General features: G+C 36.8%; 1 protein-coding gene across 13 annotated transcripts in view; it reads right to left on the reverse strand.

Annotated features, from left to right (window-relative positions):
• HECTD1 (HECT domain E3 ubiquitin protein ligase 1) overlaps positions 1 to 22,194 on the reverse strand; it is a 61,120-nt gene that overhangs the window by 26,706 nt on the left and 12,220 nt on the right. For 5 of the 13 annotated variants that reach the window (XM_088058123.1, XM_088058126.1, XM_088058124.1 and 2 more), the window contains exons 3-22: positions 16,520 to 16,754; positions 15,388 to 15,615; positions 12,568 to 12,849; positions 11,993 to 12,281; positions 11,601 to 11,677; positions 11,415 to 11,513; positions 10,987 to 11,101; positions 10,258 to 10,432; positions 8,744 to 8,882; positions 8,381 to 8,551; positions 7,124 to 7,346; positions 6,991 to 7,035; positions 4,421 to 4,696; positions 4,241 to 4,317; positions 2,692 to 2,826; positions 2,328 to 2,474; positions 1,878 to 1,972; positions 1,523 to 1,628; positions 456 to 590; positions 231 to 370 (exon numbers count right to left, since the gene is read on the reverse strand). In XM_088058123.1, coding sequence (XP_087914249.1) covers positions 231 to 370; positions 456 to 590; positions 1,523 to 1,628; positions 1,878 to 1,972; positions 2,328 to 2,474; positions 2,692 to 2,826; positions 4,241 to 4,317; positions 4,421 to 4,696; positions 6,991 to 7,035; positions 7,124 to 7,346; positions 8,381 to 8,551; positions 8,744 to 8,882; positions 10,258 to 10,432; positions 10,987 to 11,101; positions 11,415 to 11,513; positions 11,601 to 11,677; positions 11,993 to 12,281; positions 12,568 to 12,849; positions 15,388 to 15,615; positions 16,520 to 16,754 — 3,189 coding nt within the window. The remainder of the gene's footprint in view (positions 1 to 230; positions 371 to 455; positions 591 to 1,522; positions 1,629 to 1,877; positions 1,973 to 2,327; positions 2,475 to 2,691; positions 2,827 to 4,240; positions 4,318 to 4,420; positions 4,697 to 6,990; positions 7,036 to 7,123; positions 7,347 to 8,380; positions 8,552 to 8,743; positions 8,883 to 10,257; positions 10,433 to 10,986; positions 11,102 to 11,414; positions 11,514 to 11,600; positions 11,678 to 11,992; positions 12,282 to 12,567; positions 12,850 to 15,387; positions 15,616 to 16,519; positions 16,755 to 22,194) is intronic. The other 8 variants (XM_088058128.1, XM_014249815.2, XM_088058127.1 and 5 more) reach the window with 5 other exon arrangements.

Consider the following 22,194-nt stretch of genomic DNA (forward strand, 5'->3'; position numbering starts at 1 on the left):
ACTCCATCTTCTTAGGGAAGCATAGAAACAAATTCTCAACACAAGTGATTCATATTTTCCCATTATTCAAGCAGATCCAAAAGAAATGTAATTCTATTGATTAAAAGATACATTCCACTTCTAAGAAAATAACAGATTTAATTTCATTATTAATTCTTTGTCCCCATCCTGCCTCATGGATTATAGTATATTGTGTCTGACTTTAAAACACCTAGCTTTGAAAAACTCACTTTGCATTTGTTCCAATCCAGTAAATAATTCCATTTTCATCAAAATCATGTTGATGCCTGAACACAAATGTCTGGCCTTCTCGCAGTTTTCGTACAAAAACAAATGAAGCCCTATCAAAGTCGTACCATTGCTTTGCTACCTACATATGAAAGAAAAGAAACCAAATATTAAAGAAGCAGAATATAACTATTCTCTGTGAACTCCATGTGTGGTATGCAGCTCACCATTTTCAGGAGATACTGTTCTAGAGACTCAACAGTTGCCAATGGCTCCATCTTTAGCATTCTACCAGTTCGATCTATTAAAGACGTCTCCCCTGAGGCACGTTCCAAACGAAACCTCAAGCGCCTTGTCAGTATCTGAAAGAACAGCTAAACATTAATATGGGATTTTCTGTTTAGGCTTTGGAATTTTAATAAAACCAGTGTATTTCACTACAACTGTTTTAGTGGCCTATCAAGTATCTTTGTTGCTCTAACTTAAGCACTATATCCTTATGAAATGCTTTAAAATGTAATTTCCTAGTACTACCTTTTTTCAATTTCAATTTCAAGCAAACAATTCTTTACTATGACAATGTGTAAGTTAATTACACACTCAGCTGACATTTTCTCACTTTTTCTATGTTTTCATAGCTTTCATTTGTTGACTAGCAAATACAATAATACAGAAACAGAAAACTAATTTCAAAAATATTGAACAGCAACAGTGGTTTTGCAAATTTTTCAACTATTTCCTAGATATTTAACATGAAAACGGAAGTATTTATACTTTCCTACCAATGCTGCAAAATCCTGAACTGTGCTTTCAAATAGAAAAAATTAAGACTCCACACAAACTGGGAAAAAACAAGTAATATTTATAGCCAAACTGCCAAGTTTCCTGTATAAGAAGCATCTGAGCCTGGAGGCATCTTGCATTACCAATTGAACACAGAGCCATATATAGGACCCTTTAAAGCCTACCCCTTCGTTCTTACTAATAATTGTTTTGTAATCAAAGTAACATGGCCTTTAACTAGAGGGCATGTTCCTATATAAAGACAACAATATCAAAAGACAGAAGAACAAACACATAATCTCTTCAAGCAACATTTACTTCCCAGTGTTGAAGTGACAGTAGAGGAATAGCCATGCATTTAAGTGTTAGAGGAAATAGATACCAAAATTTGGTTGTTCTTTACTTAATTCTATCCACATCTACAAGAACGTGATTCTTGCAGCAAGGTGTGTGACATACAACCTTCAGTTGTGCACCACTCAGTGTGATATGCTGTTATCACTGTATTTACCTGGAGATTATACGTAGACCCTGGTGTATCATACAAGTGGAGAGGTAGACGTTCAATAGATTCTAACACTGCTATCAATTTCCGAATCAAGGCAACAGCTGGACGACTGTGAAAGAGAACAGTTACTATGTGACCTTAAAACAGAAAAAAATTCTACAGTATCTCAGAAAGGGATCCAGCAGGCTATTTCTACTGACAGTAGCTGTTCTAGTCACATGGTTACAGCACAGTGTTCTATAGGTTGACTCTTAGAGATAAAAATTTTCAGTTGCTACTTTGTCTTTAAATTTTTTTAACCATACCATACTGCTTCACAATTTCAAAGAGTATTTCCTTGGTTTGGTATTATTTTTACCTTTCATCATCCTCATTTTCACTGAATGCTGTTTTGAAAACGTTTATCCTCTCTACCAGTTGACTACAGTCTTGTTTCACATCCAAATCAACATTCTAAGAGGAAAAAAAAAAGTTACATTTAACATAATTTATTTAGTTTTCATACAGGCAAAAACATCTATGTAGTCTCACTGAAATCCCAATTTAAAGTCTGTATGTGAAAAGCTAATCATCAGCCACTAGACCTGAACACAGTTGATTTATAGATTTTTAAAGGCTCATTCAAACTTAAGTAATATATTGTGACAGCTTATCTTCAATAGGTAGACCAGTAACTGGAGCAAGTCTGCCCAATTTTCACTATGACAGAAAATGACAGATATATAACAGACCTTTTAAATTATGGCACATGGCTTAATTTCATTTTTTTAGGAAGTTTTCCTTTAAACACTTATGTCCATAAACTCACATTGTTTAAAACTGTCAAAAGTGATTGAACTAAGCCACTACTGCACATTTCATATGGAGAAATAGTATTCTCATCCTTCAACAGTACAATTAAGTTCTCCAGAGCAGTCTTCATTAAATCTCTCCAAGTATTTTCTCCCTCAATGCACTGAAAGACAAAAAGATGGTTATTGTGAAACATAGTAATCTGTCCACTTGCTTCAGTTAAAAAATAACATCCTAGGGATGTACCAAACTAGGTAATACATGCATCAAAAACCTCCTTTCAGACGTGCTGTGACTCTTCTTCCCATCATGACAGACTGGTCTAAACATTATCTGATTTCACTGATGTCAGACATTAAAATTAAAGGAGAGACACATACCTGCCTGTTTGCATGAAGCTCCCATGCAGACTCTAACTGGGTTGCTATGTTCCTCAGTGTTACAACTACTCCTCGAGGCATACTTTCAACTGCTTTAAAATGATCATCATATAAATCTCTTGCCATAGTGCGTACCTACAAATGGATTTTGATAATCAGAAATCAAACCTTCCTGTAATGAGACTGTTACTATACTCCCAGATACTGCAACCCTGGTAATTTTTATTTATTTATTTTTTTTAAAGCAAGTCCGTAACAGACAGACAAATAGGGAAGAATAAAAACCCACGTGCATCATGAAATAGCAAAGGTTGTGGAAGGAAAAAGGAACAGGAGAAATAAATGGAAATATACAAAATCTTATTGACAGAAATTAAATTTACCATTATGTACTAAGTTAAAGCATAATGGGTAATAAGAAAAGGTATGATTCTCAATCTGTCAATCTTTCTTTTAGAACTGTATCATGGGTCACATAATCTTTTTAAATGTAAAATTAAGCAGATTTAATATGGTTTCTGAATGCTTTATCTACATTCCTTAAACCAATTCACACAGAATCCCCATACAACGTATTATAGTATGAATTATTCTTTCTACAGTGTACGGTTCACACAAGATACAGATTAAATGAGTTCTTATTAAACAACGTCTTTCTTTTGTTAAGAAACTTCCCCAAAAATCTTTCCTTTTGATTATCACTCTACATGCTACAATAATACATTACACAAGCTTCAGAACTACACAGTGCAATCTTAGGTATAAGAGAGCTCTGCCTTTCTTTTATCACCCACCTATTATCATTCACACACAGTATTTCAACTTCTAATTTAGTGTCACATTTCCTAAGATATGTGTCCCTTAAATGCTGCAGATACAAGGTATCTGAATATATTGGCTGAATATATTGGCTGCACTGTTAGAAACTGCAAGACAGTTCCAAGACTAAAGATTAGCCTGAGTCTTTGGCGTAAGAGGATCACAAAATGTACTGTTATTTTGTGGGTTTTCTGTAAAGTGCTTAATACTTGACTTCTTAGTTCCTCTTTTTTCCCCTTCATTTTGAGGAGAAAGGAGAATTTTTAAGTTATCAAATTTGTGGGTTTACTCATTTTGCTTCACTACCACAACTCTTAACAATGCAGACTGTTCACTTCCAGCACCCTGTCACAATATCCAGTCTGAAATTAATACCTAGATGAAAAGAAGTATTATATGCCTCTGGCACAACTGTGTTGTCACATCTTTTCTTGTAGCATAAAGACAAAAAACAAACCACAAAACTTAAATAATTACACAAATGCAAGTCAGGAAGATTGGATTTTCCCTTTTTTTTTTTTTTTAAATGTATTTTCCTTTAAAGGAGCAAAAAGTTTACTAGGACTGTTGGATAATATCACCCAAAGAAGTGTTTTGTTCTGATTTAAGTTTTCCCCTTGAAGTCTCACATAAAATTGTATCTATCTGAAATCAGAGATTTTAATCCTCTAAAAGGAAACTACAATTCTAAATTATATTCTAAATATAAAATTTACAGATGCTCACAAACCTTTTGCTTTGTCTTCTCCAGTTTAGATTTCAGCTTTCTTCCCCTTTTGCCTGTCCAGCCAGTCACAAATTCTGACCCTGCAACATATATTTTAGAAAAGTTGCATTTTCTCACTGCTATGAAAAGCAACAAATAAAACTGCCTCATATACACTTGTTCCTACCTGCACATAACACATACCTACATACTTACCCAAGGAAGTTTCAGCTGTAAATGAATGCTTTGTCCCTCTGTTGGATTCAAACACAAAGCCTGGAAGGTCTTCTTTCAGTATTGTAGCTTGCTGACCATCAGAATTGTGAATAGCAATTTCTCCTTCTTTTAAACAGGTCAGTGACCAGTTTCCTACAGTAAGTTTAGTTGGCCCTGGTGTTGACAAAATTGGCTGGCTTGTGGTAGATGGTTTTACTTGGCTTCGAGCTCTCTGCAACTTCTCAAGGAACTCACTCCTACTTTCTATTTAAAAAGAAACAAATTTGGTTTTTTCCAACAACTGCTTCCATCATTATGTAGCTTATTTTTTTTTTTCAAGAGCAAAACAACTGAGTACATTCAATGCAAAATTCAGTTTGAAATTAAGGGTCTTAAAGTGTCCTAAATATCAGTGTAGTATATTTCTGTACTTCAACATTGATTTATTCTACAATTGCATCAAAGCTGCAATGCAACAATGCAACTCTTTCTGAAAGATGCAATCCAGATGTATTCATTCATCATTACAACTATAATAGGAAGATCAAAGAAATCCAGTATAAATTTTTAGTCTTTGAAAAATGGGTTTCAGAATGGCCAGCAAGAACTATTCTCAAAAGTGCGTTTTCCGTGTTCAGAAATAATTAATCATTAAAAGGCTAAGTACATAACTTTTCAAAAATTCCATTTAAAGTAAAAATGGAATCACCTCATTAAGGATTATTGCTGCTTGCCTTTTTTCTGCAATGACAAGCTCTAGGCTTTTTAAATCTGCCTTTTTTTTAATAATACAAACTAATGCAAAAATAAATATGCACTTGAGGCATAACATTCTTTATTGCTTAAATTTCTTAGCATACACAGATTTGATCAATAGAGATTTGATATGCGAGTTGAAAATTTTGTTAATTGTTTTCAGACTTTCATAATTACATTTTAATAAATTTATTATATAGCATATTGCACTGTAAGTACTAGATTTCTACATGTTTGGGAATAACTTCAGGTTTCCTTGGACAGAATTTTGAGACTCATTTAAAGCTTCAGAATTACCATTAAATTTTAATTTTTGCATTGAATCTTTTTTCTAAAAATTCAAACAAAACAAGTATAGAGTTAATGTGGAGAGGGGTGAGTACAGACCTTCCAAAATGTTCACAGCATATATACTTGACCACCCACCCCAACCTTCCATCATGCAATACACACTAACAGATTTCACTACTCAACCCTCTATATTCTTGCCAGTTGTGAAGTTACTAAAAAGTATACCACGAGATTAATCAGTAATGATTTAGGACAGCAGAACATATAGTACAGTTCAGGACTTAAAGATACTATTCTGAATCTATACTGTACTGTAGTCATTTTAGTTAACAAATATTAATTTTTTTAAAATAAAATGGCTGCTGCACATGCTTAGAGTTCATGGTTAAAGATCAGGCAAATTACACTGCAACATCAGCAATCTTAGTAGATGTCTATTTGACTACATATTGCAAGAAGCCTCACTTAATCCTACATTTAGCTCTTTTCCCTCATGATATTCAGACTAGGTATTTTGTTAAATTTATTCAATATTTTTCAAAAGACTGATTTGAAGTAACATCTTAAATGCTCAATCTGACTTATTCTCTTTCAAGTTCTCTACACTCCAAATTCATCTGAGCTGTTGCCATTTCACTCATCTTATACAGAAATAGTCTCATCCCCTTGCCCATTTGGAAGCAAAAGCCAAAATCTTTGGCATCCAGGAACTATGAGAATTAAAAAAAAAATCTTCATGAATCTCCTTTAAATTGTATTGTATGATAAACAAGTGTCTCAACACAGATTTGTTTACCTCTTAAGGCATTAGCCCTATTAAAAAGAATGCAAAGACATTTTCTGACCAAAAAATCCCCAAAAAATCTCTAAGTGGTTTCCAGCTGCATTATAATCAGAAACATTATATTGCGTTTTGTCTTCTTGCCCCAAACTTGATGCATGAAGTCATTAGCACTTCATTTCCATCCTGAATCACAATATGTTCTGTTTTTTCACTCAATGGCTCATTGAAAACATAATATTGCAAAGCATTTTATGTCTGCAGGTTCATAAATGCATGAACTGCTGCAAAAAAAAATGAAACAATAAAAGGAGGGTTGTTTCTGCATCCAGAACAAGTTGTGTATTCTGTACAGAATATCAGAACCACCTGTGCATTGCCAGTGCATAAGGTTTGTTCCCTTATCCTCTCTCCAACAAACAATTAAGACACTGTAATTTGTTTCCCAATCTCAATGAGAAACTTTCCATTACTTTGTCTTCAAACACATGCAAATTCATTCTGCTAGCTAGAAGCAAACAACAAATCACCATTTCAACCTGCTTTTCCTGGGATGGCCACTACAAAGTGCTTTTAATGACTGGGGTGAAAAAATTAAGTACGCATGGAGAAGAATCAAAACAAAAAGTTAATACGCTTTTACTGGCAAGATGTTTACTTAACACAATTCACCAAGAAAGTCAAGTTATGGCCACATGCTATCTGATAAAATGCATCACAATTAACTGACCACCTTCCACCTGTTTACATCCTTTACTATTTAGTAAGCCAATTCCTGCAAAACAAAATAGCTCAAATCAAATTATATAAACAAATGTAACGGTCTTAAAACTTAACTTGGACTTGAAATGCAAAAAGTCTACCTGAGCTATCGGATCCTCCTTCAGGACTCCCACTGGAATACATTGTGGCCAGCTTGCCATCCAAGATAAATCTGAACCATCCATTACTACCATTAGATAGCTCCAGGGCTGCAGCATCACTCCAGATATACAGGCAGTCCCTTCCCCTAATGATTGACCAGTCTCTCCAGTGGTATGGTTTACCCTGCTGCAGTTCTTTAGCATCCTCCTGTGGTTCATCCTCCTGTAACAACATTGTATTAATCAAAAACAAGAACCAAAAAAATCGCCAATCCATTAAAAAAAAAGGAAAAAAAAAACCCAAACAAACAAAAAAAACCCCAACACACAAAACCCAGACATTTTTAAAAGGAGATGCTCTCTCTTTAGGACCAAAAGTGTAGGAACTATGCTACTTCTGCCAGTAAAACAACCTTGAAAGTATCCTTTAATAGAATAAGATACTTAAACATTTCCTTTTACATACAGCTTTATCTACTCAACAATAACAACAGTCTACTGCCTACAATATCCACCTCTGTTCAAAACTTGAATTGTAAGATAAGAATCACAAAATTATTGAGGTTGGAAGAAACCTCTGAAAGCCATCTAGTCCAAACCTCTTCTCAGGCAGGGCCAGATATGATTGGTTATCTAGGACGACGTCCATATGACTTTCAATACCTAAACACTAAAAAACAAAATCAGTGCCTCCCCCAAGAAACCCCAGACAAGCCAAACCTCACAGTAAAAAAGTTTAACTACATACTTAAGATTTTAGCTATAAATATAATTGAATTGGTAACAGAAGAAGTCTGTTATCCATTCAGTTCATCTGACTGGCAATAAGACTTGGAAATTGATAAATAACTTCGATATGCACTTAAGGTTTTCATTAAGCAGAAAATTATTTTCTTTTTTATATACTTAATAATAACATTTAAAACATTTGGAATTATTTAATCCATGAACATCGAAAGAGATACACTTCTGACACAAATACTTCAGGAGGGATTCATTTTGTTTACCAGCCATTTTCCAAACACTAGACAAAATCAAGCAGCGAACAACTTAGCCACAAGGAAGTATGAATAGGAAAGCTAAGCAGATAATAATATGCTAACAGAAAATGAAGGTAGAGAAGAAAATTATTAAAACAAGTGGTATAAGTATTAATTTAATATCTTAACTCCCTTGCCATTTTTGTAACAATGAACATTTTACTAGAAGTGTCAATTTTACACTAATAAATAAAGCAAATTAATTCCAGACACTTACCTTCTCAGGTTTAGATTCCTCTTCATTTTCATCATCAGATGATGGCCCCGCCAAAGTTGACACTTTACTAATTACACCAAGTCTAGCCAGTTGGTCTAGAAAAAGATCACCACCTTTATCCACTAAATCCCTTATGATTTGCAAGGCTAACAAATGGCCATCATCATCATCCTGTAATACGTTGGAATGAAAAGAAAATAACAAAGGAGATCTTGTTACTTTACACACTGAACTGCACAAGTGGTCACAGATGGACACTGTGAAAGTTTTAGGGTTAGTTATCAACAAATACATGGAATCAATGAGTATAACTCCCTTTTTTTGTACTGGTTTCATAAAGGATAACATTTTCGTTCTGCCTACCTCCTGATCAAGCACTGTAGCTGTTATCTCAACCAGTATTGTGGGCAGGTTGTGGCCAGCATCAGAGTCACAAACCTCTTTCAGCAGCGCCTCAGAACAAAAATGTATCATTTTTCTAATGAGCGCAAGACTTGCTTTCCTTTAAAAGATTGTAGGAAAAAAAAAGGTTCATACAGTGATAAAGCAAGCAATAATCAAAGCAACAAAAAGGTTCAAGGTAAGACTTCTTTTGTACTCTATTTATGCATGGTTTCAAAACACATGAAATTTAATCTGTTTCAGTCCTTGTTACTGGTACAAAAATTTACTATTGTTACTAAATACTAGATTATCTTTAAGAATAATGCACCTCTGGTACTTTTTGATTCTACAGCATTATCAGTCTAACATACACTTTTCTCCTCAACCCTTTCCTAGGTAAACCTAATCTATGTCCTGTCTTTATCAACTTTTAGTGCTGGCAATTCACTTCTGCACATTGTCACCTTCAGAGGTATTCAGCCTTTCATTTTAGTAATATATTTCTTATGTTTCAAAATCCCTATAACTTTTAACTCTAAACATACTATTAGATCATGCAGCTTTCCACACTAAGAACCATAATTAATCTAAAAGCAAATCACTCCTGTAGGGTTATAGATGAATTTTTTGACTGACTTCCAAAACCACAATTTTTCTGATTCATAAAGATAATTTTCAAGTAGAGAGCCAACTACTTCTTTGCACAATCTGCAACAACAATTAATCATATATAAACTGTTAACATAGTTTCTTATTTCTTTTATTTAAAATGACCTAGTTTAAGCTTTCTATCATCAGCTCACGTGGAGTCTGGCTCCACTAGAGGCCTTTCTTATCTTGCATTTTCACCCAAAGTACCTGTATACACTGGGAACACAAATAAGAGATTGGAAGAAATGTCATATTTATAGTATAAAAGGCTAAGAGGTTATGATCAGATGCAATTTATCACAACCATTATGCCATGCACAGTATTCCCTTTTAAGTAGTAAATTAGACTATATTTTTGCAATTCAATTACAAGAATTACAAGAATTACAAGGAACATCATCTCCAGTTAATACGCTGTTAAGTCAATCTTCTAAAACCTTCTACAACAGCTTTTCCTAGTCTTGCTGATTTTTCCAATGAATGCATCTTGATGTGTTATTTTAGTAGCTTTTCTCTACTAAATTACAACTTTCATTACAGTGGGTACAAACAGTTGTAACCAAATCCTGATGCACAGTGTTGACAACAGACTACATGAATAGAGCATTCTTTCATCATGCTGCTACAGTCAAGAGTATGCTCTGCTCTCCCGTCATTAACCAGGTTTTCTCCACTTCACCAGAAAGGAAAAAATGCTCATTAAAATGCTAAGTAAAAATCATTCTTGCAACACTTTCCAAGCAACCACTTCTATTCTAACATACATTGTCACTAGCATTACTTTTAGATTTACTTTGGCTTTTTAAAGAGTATTAAGAAATTGTCTCTCATGATAATATTACCTTATTGAAGGCAACATAGTTTGTTGAAATGTTTGTGCAAACACAGGCAATAGTCTTTTCAAGTATATGGGTGCCATTTCTGGATCTCCTTTGGGTTCATTACATTCTTCCTCATCCTTGTTTGCATCTTTCTTTTTCTTTTCATCCCCTTTGTTGACAGGACACATCCAATCTCCTGGAAAATTTTTTTCGCCCAATATATTAAATTGCAAAAGTCAACAAACCAAACAAAAACTCTTTCAAAACATCCAAGTTTTCTTTACTAACATCCAAGTACTTGAACATGAATATGCATTCCTAAAAATATAAAATTTACAAGTGCATGACTTTGAATAAAATATTTAATAGCAAGCATCACCTGTGGCACCAAAATCCTCAGGAACAGGGAAAGTGCAGTTCCCATGCAGAAAGAAAGATACCAGAGAAGCTACCAAGGCTGACATGCTCAGAATCCATAACAAGATCCCAGTCTAGGCAGATCCCATAGCTGAAGAGCAGGAGAACTCGCACTGTTCATGCCCACTCAGTTACTTCCTTGGTAATTCCCCTCACTTAACAACATCTTAAAATGCTACGGTTTTTATGCATACTTTATGGGTTCAGGAAGGTAGGTCATGATTTATTTTTTTTTAATAACCGTAATATGGCAAAATTCTACTAACTGCATAACTTAACATATATCAGCATTTCTACTATAGCAAGTGTTATGGACTTAAATATTGCACTCACCTGGAGACTGAAGAATAGCTACTACTTCACTGTGCCCCCTTTCCCGAGCTTTGTCCAGAGGAGTTTTCCCATCTTCATCTCTCAAATCAGGATTTGCACCATGTCGTAAGAGAGTCTGAGAGCAAATATTTTTATGTATTAAAAAATATTAAGATTTCTTCTTCCAAAGTAGCAAATGTGCTTTTCATACATCACTTATACAGTCTTCTCACGCTTGTAAGTATTGTGTGCTTTTTATATCCGTAGAGCTAATATAAACTACTTTTATTCATTAGTACCCTATAACAAAAACTCTGTTTCGATAAATACTGTAAAGAATATGTAAAAATTTGACAGCATATGTGTCCAGCATATTGCACTGACATTTCGAAAAGAACAAGATGAAAAATCAGCAGGTAATGCTTTTTAAGTGTCAGTTTAAATCATACCTTTGCTACCTGAGGTCTTCCAAAACATGCTGCATAATGTAATGAGGATGACCTCTGACCTCTGTTAACATCAGCACCCCTTTCACAGAGGAATTCTACCTGTTAGACAAGAAAGAGGAAAATAGGTTTTTTATCTTCCTTTACATAAATAATGTAACTTCTTAAGGGTCTATAAATCTAGTTTACCATTTCCTGAGTTCCAAAAGCTGAGGCCCAGTTTAAAAGAGTTTGTCCTACATCATCCATAAAATTTACTTCAAAAGCTGAAAGACAAAATTAAATAGTTAAAGTTCCCACAACTATAAACAAAAGTTCAGCAGTATTCTTTAAATAAAAAGCAGTTCTTAAAAAAACTAAGTGTCCTCAATTCTGGAGAAGCATTTATGCTCTTAATTGCAATAAAAAAGGTGGCATAGGTATGATTACTAACAAGACCTGTTGAGTATTTAACAAAGTAAGCAAACTTGTATATAATGATTTTCAATGAACTACCTCAGCATTTGTTATGACACCTCAGAATATAAAAATCAAAGATAAAGCAAGCATCTCATTTTGGTTTTCAGAATGTTTTTGCTTACCTCCTGTGTCAATCGCATCTATCAGTGCATCAGTGTCCTTACTGCGGATACAATCTATCAGTTGCCGATGAGAACGTTCCCCAGAACTATCCAGTCTTCGCAATCCTGGGATTCTGCCTGTAGATCCAGCACTAGATTTTGGCAGGGCTTTTCTGCCTTCAAACAGTAGCACCAAAAGAAGATCTACTAACCGCATGGTATCCAGTACACATCTCTCATCACCCTGCAACGCACTTTCTATAGAGTCTGGAAGTTCAGATCTTAGGAGATCCTGGAAATAATTAAAAGTCTGAACAATAAAAAATATACAGGGCTTTAGAAAATACTATCAGAATTGGATTTCATTTCCATATGAAATGTTCCCTTTTTCCCCTTTTTAAAAATAACTTACATGTACATGTGTGTGTATGAATGCGTCTGTATATATATATATATATCTACAAAAGAATAAAACCTATAAATACATATATGTATATCTAGCTATAAAATACCAACATAAATCTTGCATATATTGAAGTATACAAAGGGAAAAGCCTCATGAAAACAAAAAGCTGTAGCATAAAAGGATTTCTTACATGTGTTACTACTGGAGAGCCTCTACACAGGGTTGACAACAGGCTTACAATAGTTGACACCTGATTACTTAATTTAGAGTCTGCAGCTGTAGATGGTGCTCCAGTGCTACTCCGTCCAGGTTTGCAAGCTGAAGATGGTCCTGAGGCTGTCCCACCAGCAGCTGCCATGCGAGATAACAACTCCTCAGTTAATCCATGTTTAGCTAATGGGGCTGGGTCAACTCCACGCCGTGTGAATCTGTCAGCTAATGAAGCAAAGCATCTCAAAGCTCCATCTGAAACCTAAGAAAGACGTGCAAGAAAAAACAATGAAATATCTTTTACTTAAGATGAGAAGATGTTAAGTGGATATCCACAATAATACAGGACACATATGAGAACTTGATTTTCACATGAAGCTCGATCCTTCAAGTTAGATTTAAAGGTCTACATATTTCTCTTAAGCACAAGAAAGTTTTCAATTGGACCAAGCCTAAAAATAGGACAAACTGGGAAAAAAATCTTTTACTCTTGGATAACTCTGATTATCCATTAAGCACCTGACACAGGAACACGCAAGAATTTTTGTGACAATAAAATACAAACTTCCAAATTTAGGTCTGTCACTAAAGGGAGGAAAAAATCCAACCAACCAACCAACCACACTCAAAAAATGCCAGTGACACTGTGGAATCAAGGCTTACTGATGATCCTCTTAACAGTCCAGAAAAAAATACTGCTGGCAAAGTGCCCAGGCGAGGATCCAACATCTCTTCATGTCAATACTGAAAATAAAGGAAGGTTTTGCCTTTAATATCTCTCTACCTATACACTAGAAGTGTCTCAGTCTTTCAGATCAGGAGGTTTGCACTGGCCAATCGAGAGAACTTGCTTCAGGCACATTTGCCTTTAGTGATGTGCAGTAGCAAACCAGACTAATAGCAAGAAATAGCAGAAAAAAACCCACAATACCTATTCTCTAACCAAATTCTGAACCACTACTAGTTCTTACTCCTTAAAATGTGAACTCAGCAGTCTGTTTTCAAACAGTCTGCTATCACAGACCAAGGACTTCAAGACAGTTATTCAACTACACACATAACAAGATTAGAGTACTAGCCAGACTTCACAAAGACAAAATTCTTAAATCTCCATTAAGTTTGCAGACTTCTGGTATGGTCTGTACATGCCAAACATTCTGCATTATCAGTATTCTTTTGCACTAGATTTTTTCTTTAATGTGTAATAATCACTGTTGTGTCCTCTGGCATCTTGCTCCAGTTCTTTGACAACACAGATAAACAATTCCACCAATCTTTATGCAATTTGCAGATAGTCCATAGATCTTTACCTTAACAGCTGTCAGAAATACACAACAAAGTTCACTTGTTTAACACACTGCATTAGTGGCATCAGTTTAGAAAGCAAAAGAGTACTTGGAAAGAATTTACATTTCTTCTCTCAAATTACAAGTGTAACACTAAGGTTAAAACCCCAAAATTATACATAAGCTGATCTTGGGGACACATTCATCTGGTCTGAACTCATCCATCAAGTGGTGTTACTAACTGGCAGCCCACACAAAAAGTCACCAAACCAAACAGCATAAAATGGCAAAGTAGGGAGCAACAAACTTGAAAAGGGACAAATGGACAAATCCATAATACACATCCAACATCCACTGTAATCCTGAGGCTTGTTTAATATATAACATATTTCTCAAGGACACCAGTACAGATTTATTTTCTATCATCTAGGTCCCATCTTATCTTTAAGTTTAACAGCTGAGCAATTAAGTTTATTTGAACTCCCATTCACCTCTCCAACAGCTCCAGCAAATGCTTTTCTCTAACACTGTATAAATTGGAAAGCACTTAAAACACTACATTAAGACTTAATGGTCTGAATTCCAGTATTACCTTGCCTCACATGATTAGTGTACTAATAAACTTATTTAATGGCTAAAAAACATGATAGTTTGTTCTGAAATGGCTAGTATACAACACCCCCTTGAAATTTTTTAAGATCTAAAAATATATTTTAAAAAAAACTATCTCACAGGCAGAAAGATTTAGTTTCCCAAATATGCTGTGCTTAATAAACTAGACTGGAGGCTGGATCTGTGCATGTAGAGAAAGGAATGAAGACAGAGGTCAGAGTGAAATGGGGACTCAGCTCTGAGTATGGAAAAGAAGCCTGGCCAGGCTACAGCAAGAATTTGGCTAAATGGCTACTCCTGAGCATTACCATGACATACACAAAAAGATTCTACTAGTAGAAAGATAATTCCTCTGGGATTAATTTTCTAGATTTTGCAAGGACTGCTTCATCTCAAGTTAGTAAAACTGCAACAAAGAAGCATTTCTGCCAGTATAATTTAGGCTGGCTTCCAGTGTAATACTTTAGCATTGACCATGGATGTTTTTATTGCTTCTCTTAGTTTGGCAAAAGAAACACAAACCAAATTCATTTTTGCCTCTTACTTACACTCAAATTTATAGTGATAAGTACTCAAATTTATATTTGAAGTACAGTCATAGAACACTAATTACTTCAGAAATTGACTCAAAATGCACTGAAAAAAGTTATAGGATATTTTTCAATACAGTTTTCAGAGGTTAAATAAGATGATATTCAAACACCAGTACTTGGAGCCAAACACTAAGCAGTGTTTTTATTCTCTTATCATTACAACTATACAGGAAACTATTGTAATACACAAATATAACAACTTCTATGTAAACATACAGTTTGGGAGGCTGTATAAAGTTACCTACTCATTCCTTTATTAAACATACTGAAAGTTAAATTCACAGCACATTGAGCCAACTATTACATTACCTGATGGTCTTCATGTTTTAACAAACTAGACAGTGATTCCACACAAATCTCTAATGAAGAATCCTGAGGCTCCATTTTGCCACACAGTCGGGAAACTACAGCCATAGCTGAATGCAAAGTATCTTTATGAACAAGGTGTCCACTGTCACGAATGAATGTCAGAACACAGTTCAACCCTCCAGCTTCAAACACAGCTCCTGACTCACGGGTACAGATTAATTCTAACACCTATGCCAAAAAGAAATTTAATTTGAATTAAGTACACACAAAAAGTCAGTTATTTATATCCATAGTCAGATACTTATATCCATCTACAGAACTGGTTAAGAAAATGAAACAACAGGAAAAAAGAAAAATCCCTCTCTTCCTCAACACCCAGAAGGGGCCAAAGTTTCCAATACTCTACTAGTTAGTGGTTACAGCTTTCTTAAAAAATACGGGAGCCAATACAAGAACATCCCACAAAGGCATGGTCATGACAGGTGTTCATGAAGACAGGTAATTAATAATCTCTCACCCTGGGAGAAACACACAACTGAGAGTTTTGAAACTTGTAAGAGCATTGTTACCCCAGTGATGCACTTCTGAGTCGACTGGAAATAGCAAATAGGAAATAATGCATAAATTCTGATGCCATGGTAATCAAGAACTCTAAATATATGCTACCACATGGCCATGAGTTATGCTTTAAATCAGAGATTATAAGGGTCTTCTAAATTTCTCTAAAAACTTCACAAGGGTGCAGGGGAGCTATATATAGTGCTATAGAAGAGGCAGCAGACAATTATTTTACATCCAATTGCATCTGGAGCAATTCTTCATTTCTTCAGCAGCATAAAAATAGCCCTTGGCATTCTATTAGCATTCTAGACATACATGATAAACAAGAAATTTCTTCTAATATTTTTTGTTTCCTTTTCTTTTTTTTTTTTTTAAAGAAAATCAAGCTGTGAAGAGCACCTGACTGACAGTAAGGATAAGCAGCAGTGTCAGCATGTGCACTTTTGTTGTAGTCTATGTTTTTGCATCAAATTTTAATAAAAAAAATATGATTGGAATATGAGGATACCCTTTGGAAATAGCAAATTATCCAACTCCTTCTAAAAAACAAGAGGTTCTTAAGTATACTTACCTTCACACATTGCTCAGCCAAATCTCTGCTCGTTCTGTTGTTAAGTTCAACAACTACTAAACGATTACAAAGTGCTTTGATAGCTCCATCCACTCCCACAATCCTACGAGTGCATTCAGCTGATACATCCAGGTAATACGTTATGGCACGAGCTGTTACTTCCAGTACATTGTCTGGAGCACTTTCATCAAGAAAAATTTTGCACAGTGCTGGCAAAAAAGTTCGAGGAGGGCATCTGCAGGAAAAAAACCACAACACATTACTATGTTGTGCACACTTCTCTACATTAAGCAATTTCATACACTTCCACATTAATGCTGTCCATGCACACATCATTTGCTCAACTAGTTTATAGCTGGTTCAGAACATTCATTTAGAACACTACATCTCATACACACATGAAAATTCAAATACATAATCTGAAAAGATGTTGCATTAAGAAGCCAGCAGAAAAAGATACTCTTGAAATTTTACAATCATACAGGGGAAAAATTTATCTTGTTGGGATTTTTTTGTAGGAATTAATCTTCCATCACCAAACAGAATGCATGTTTTCTTAACAGTGCTTCAAAGTTCATGATGATTAATAGCTACTTAATAATGAAATTTTATACATAAAGACTAAAGATTTTGGGTTTAATACACAATTTGATTTTGAGTGGTCCTTCTTCCCTATGTTATTTCCCTTATCATTATATCCTGTTTCAGTCTCCTCCCCCACCCCCTGCCTCATTTTTTCCCCTTAATCACATAGAGAAAATAATTAATTTTAATAATTAATAATTCAAGAATTAAAATTGCATCTATTGCATTTTCACTCCAGATCCATGTCTCAGTAGCCTCTGGCTCTCCTCTTTATTGTTAACCTCATTTCCATAGGCAAGAAGGGTGAGGAACATCCCCAAAACTTCAAAACATAAAAAGCAAGCTCCAATGGTCTGTCTTCTATTCCTCTGACATTACAGAACATAAACTGAAATAATACTTTTCATTATTAGAACAGCTGTGGATAAGACTGATTTGGATCAAAAGTTCTAAGACACGGAGCTATATTTTAAGTCAATTTATCTTCCAGCAGCATGTTTAGCACAACATAGCATTATGATGGCTCACCACAGTGGTAAAAGACTTCCAAGGTGATGGTGGGGAATTAAGTGAAGGGGATATATGGTGTGACAGTAGTTCAAATAGCTGGATACCTCAACCCTAGATGCAGGAGACCAGATTAAATCTACAGGAAGCAAATACTGCAATTTTTCCTTCAAGTAGGGTTTTGGTTTTCAAAAGATGGCCTAAAACTTTCCTAAATCCAAAAGAGAAATAATAACATGTTTTTTAGTCTGGAAGACAGGTGAAGTACTTGTTGATGAATCATTCTGAAGACTCAGAGGTCATTCAGTATCCTATCTGGTACGCAATGACTCAAACAGTGACACCAAATCCTGGGACAGCAAAATGCTAATAGTTTCCTTCAAGATCTTACCATGCTTTATGAAGTAACTAATAATGCTGCCTGACAAATAAATACATTACCCAACAATACTTAATGACAAATTCGTAAGTAAAGCTTCAATAAAGCTCAATCACATATGTAAAATTGATACTGGCCTATCCAGCCTATACTGTCTGTTGTTCTTAAGAAATTTGTTATCTAACTCTACATCTTTAAGAAGGGTTTAGACAGTAACTTTGCGTTTCAGACATTATCCACTGGGGGAAAAAAAGGTCTGAGAATTGTATCCATTATTAGATGGCCACCATATGCTGACACAAGAAGCATTTCAATACATAAAATTTAAAGTGGACAATGTATTCAAGGGTTTTGGTGCTGTATCTTTTATATTGAATTTTATGCAACACCAGGCAGATAACTAAAACATTGGTATGAACAATGTTCTTCAAACTATATTGCAAGAAAAATAATTTAATAAACACAAATCTTAAGAAGCCCCAAACAAACCAAACCTATATATGTATTACCAAGTGGAAGGTAGGGAGCTCCTGTCTATTTTAATACTAGCAAGAGTAGTACACTATTTTTCTTAGATGGCCACATAGCTGTAGAAATTTAAAAGCCATACTTAGCAAATCTAAAATCTACTTTTTCTTAATGATTTAACAGCTTATAAAGAAACACAACACAAAAGGAACTCACTTGTGTTTTTTAAAGGGAATTTTAAAAAAATTAAAATTCCTGTCCTTAAAACACTTATCCACCAGAGCCAATTACCCAGCACAGTAAAATACTAAGTTACTAAGAGCATATAATTTATATTGAATTCATTGTCAGCACACAAACGCCTGTGCACTCTATCAGCAATGCTGTCCTCATAAAAGCACAGCTCTCTAGCAAAAACTTATGGATTGAGGGTTTTTTAAAATGGCCTTTCTGCTAGAACCTCTAGCTACACTAATTAGAGACCACTTTTTCAATCAGCAGGTACAGAACAGTCTCCACTTGCTGTCAGTACATTTGTTTTCTGACTTAGAGGAATTATTTCCAGTCTTCCCACAAGAAAACCAGGCTTTGTCACAGAATCACAGAATGGCCAGGGTTGAAAGAGACCTTAAAGATCATTCAGTTCCAGCCCTCCCACAATGGGCAGGGACACCTTTCACCTAGACCAGTTGCTCAGAGCTCCACCCAATCTTGCCTTCAACACTTCCACGGATGGGGCATCCACAACTTCTCTGGGAAACTATATTGGGTTTGCATGGCCAGGTTTTGGTAACAGAGGGAGCTACAAGGGCAGCTTCTATGAGAAGCTGACAGAATCTTCCCACATGTCCTGCAGAGCCAATGCCAGGTGGCCCCAGTATGGACCTGCTGCCTGACAAGGCTGAGTCACTCAGGAATAGTGGTAACATCTCTGTGATAACTTATTTAAGGAAAAAGGAAAAAAAAAAAAAAAAGTCATTGCACAGATGTAATTGTGACCAGAGAGGAGCGGGGTGAGAATATGTCAGAGGAACAGCTCAGCAGACACCAAGGTGGAAAAGGGGCAGGAAGTGCTGGAGCTGAGCTTCCCCTACAGCCCATGGAAGAGACCCAAACTGGAGCAGATGGATGCCCAAGAGAAGGTTGCAGGGGAAATCCATGCTGGAGCAGGCTGTGCCTGAAGGACTGTACCCCATGGAAGAGTGATCCACACTGCAGTGGTTTGTGGAGAACTGCTGCCCATGGGATGGGCTCCCATTGAAGAAGTTCCTGGAGGACAGTCGCCTATGGGAGGAACTCCACACTGGAGCTCCTCTTCCTGAGCAGCAGCAGGAACAAGGAGTGATGAACTGACTGTAACCTCACTCCCCATCTCCCCGCACTACTGGTGGGGGAAGAAGTAGAGATTGGGAAGGAAGAAGGGGTGAGGGAGAGGCATATTTTAAGATTTATTTTACTTCTCATTATTCTGCTTTGATTTTGTGAGTAATAAATTCAGTTAATATTCCCAATTCAACATTGGTTTTCCTATGAGAGTATTTATTGAGTGATCTCTCTCCCACACCTTATCTCAGCCATGAACCCTTCATTATATTCTCTCTCTCCTTCCCAGTTGCAGAGGGTAACAACAGAGTGGCTTTGGTGGGTGCCTGGCATCCAGCCAGAGTCAACCCACTTGTCCTGTCACCACATGCTCTTGTAGAAAGTCCTTCTCCAGCTTTCTTGTAGGCTCCCTTCAGGAATTGGATGGCCATAATTTGGTCAGCCCAAAGCCTTCTCTTCTTCAGGCTGAACAATCTCAATTTTTGCAGCCTTTCCTCATAGAAGTGGTACTCCATCCCTCTAATCATCATGGCCTTCCTCTCACTCCAGCAGATGCATGTCCTTGTTGTGTTGGCACCCCAGAGCTGGTGCAGCACTGCAGGTGGGGTCTCAGCAGAGCAGAGCAGAGGGGTAGAATCCCCTCCCTGCCCTGCTGCCCACACTGCTCTGGATGCAGCCCAGGACACGTTTGGCTCTCTGGACTGGCAGTGCCCATGGCTGGGTCATGCCCAGCCTCTCACCCAGCAGCACCCCCAAGTCCTGCTGGGCAGGGCTGCTCTGATCTGTCCATCCCCACCCTGTGCTGGTACCGGGGGTTGCTCTGACCCAAGTGCAGCACCAGCACTTGGGCTTGTTAAAACCCATGAGAATCCCATGTGCCCACTTCTCAACCTTGTTCATCCCCTTGGAGGGTACCCCACCCTTCAGGTGTGTCAACCACACCACTCAGCTTGGTGTCATCTGCAAAGTTGCTGAGGGTGCAGTCAGTCTCTTTGTCTATGTCATTGACGGAGATATTAAATAACACCGGTCCCAAAACAGATCACTGAGGGACACCACTTGTCACTGATGTCCATCAGGACTCTGAGCTATTGACCATTACCCTTTGCATGTGACCTTCCAAACAATTTCTAATCCATCTAACAGTTCACCCAGCAAATCCTTCTCTCTCCAATTTAGAGAGAATGATGTTAGGAGGAAGCCTGTCAAAGGCTTCACAGAAGTCCACATAAATGACATCTGTAACCCTTCCCCTGTCCACTGACAGAGCCACCCCATCATGGAAGGCCACAGGGTTGGTCAGGCAGGGCTTGCCCTGGGTGAAGCTGTGCTGGCTCTCTCAAACCATCTCCCTGTCCCCTGTGTGCCTTAGCAGAGCTTCTAGGAAGATCTGTTCCATGACCTTCCCAGGCACAGAAGGGGGCTGACAGGGCAGTAGTTCCCAGGGTTCTCCCTTCTACCTTTATAGAATGGTTCAATATTTCCTTTTCCAGTAACTTGGGACAGCAATGACTTTTCATGGGGTGTGACTCAGCAATTGCAAACAGAAAGGTTGTGGAGTCTCCTCTAGAGATATACAGATTACACCCGTAAGCACACATAGACCATACAGACAAATTCAGATTCTTTTGGCTTGTTGAAGTTCCCTCAGGTCTTATCAGTGTGTAAAGTTCCTGAAAACAAGAAAGCACAAGTATCAGTTCTGTCATTCACACACAGTATAGATCAACAGTTCAGCCTGTGATAGCAGGCAAGAAGGATGAACACATCCCCGGTGCTCCAGTCATGATCTTCTCAAACAGGTGGCTAAACAATTACAGCATAAAATTGCTTAGCTGTCATTTTGAAGGACTTCAGTCTTTATGCTGTAGCTAACTTTTCTATCAATAACTGCATACAAACAAAAGGACACAGGTCAGCTTTATAGCAATCACCCTTTAATTCCCAAGTCTGGACTAAGCGATAACATGGGTCTCCTGTGGTTGAAACTATAAGCATCAGCTCTACATTGTCTCAGGGAGAAGAATGTGCCTGTGTGAGTAGTGCCAGAGAAAGAACTAACAGAGGTAGGTGGGAACACCAGCTGCACAATGAGAGATGGGGTGCAACACCATCAGAGCCATGTAGCAGATGCCCAAAGCACACCTCTCCCTTCTACTCAGGCAGCTCCACTGGGGATTTCTCTGTGCAGGCATTTGACCAATAAAAAGAGAGGGAAAGTGCTGCCCTTATTCAGTTGATGGTCTTTATGCCTCAGAATTGTGGAAATTGGTTTTCAGAGCAGCCCTTGAGTCTTCACTCAATCTAACTGCATGTGGAGGCATTCAAGCATAAGCAAAGGCAGCAGAGGGAAGAGAAATCCACTGCTTACCAGCAGGCCAAGCACAGCATCTCCTCAGGACCAGCCCCTCTT

The sequence above is a fragment of the Pseudopodoces humilis genome, chromosome 7 (assembly GCF_049639895.1).
Source record: "Pseudopodoces humilis isolate 2021_Gansu_Grassland_sample_001 chromosome 7, ASM4963989v1, whole genome shotgun sequence".
Lineage (NCBI taxonomy): Eukaryota > Metazoa > Chordata > Aves > Passeriformes > Paridae > Pseudopodoces > Pseudopodoces humilis.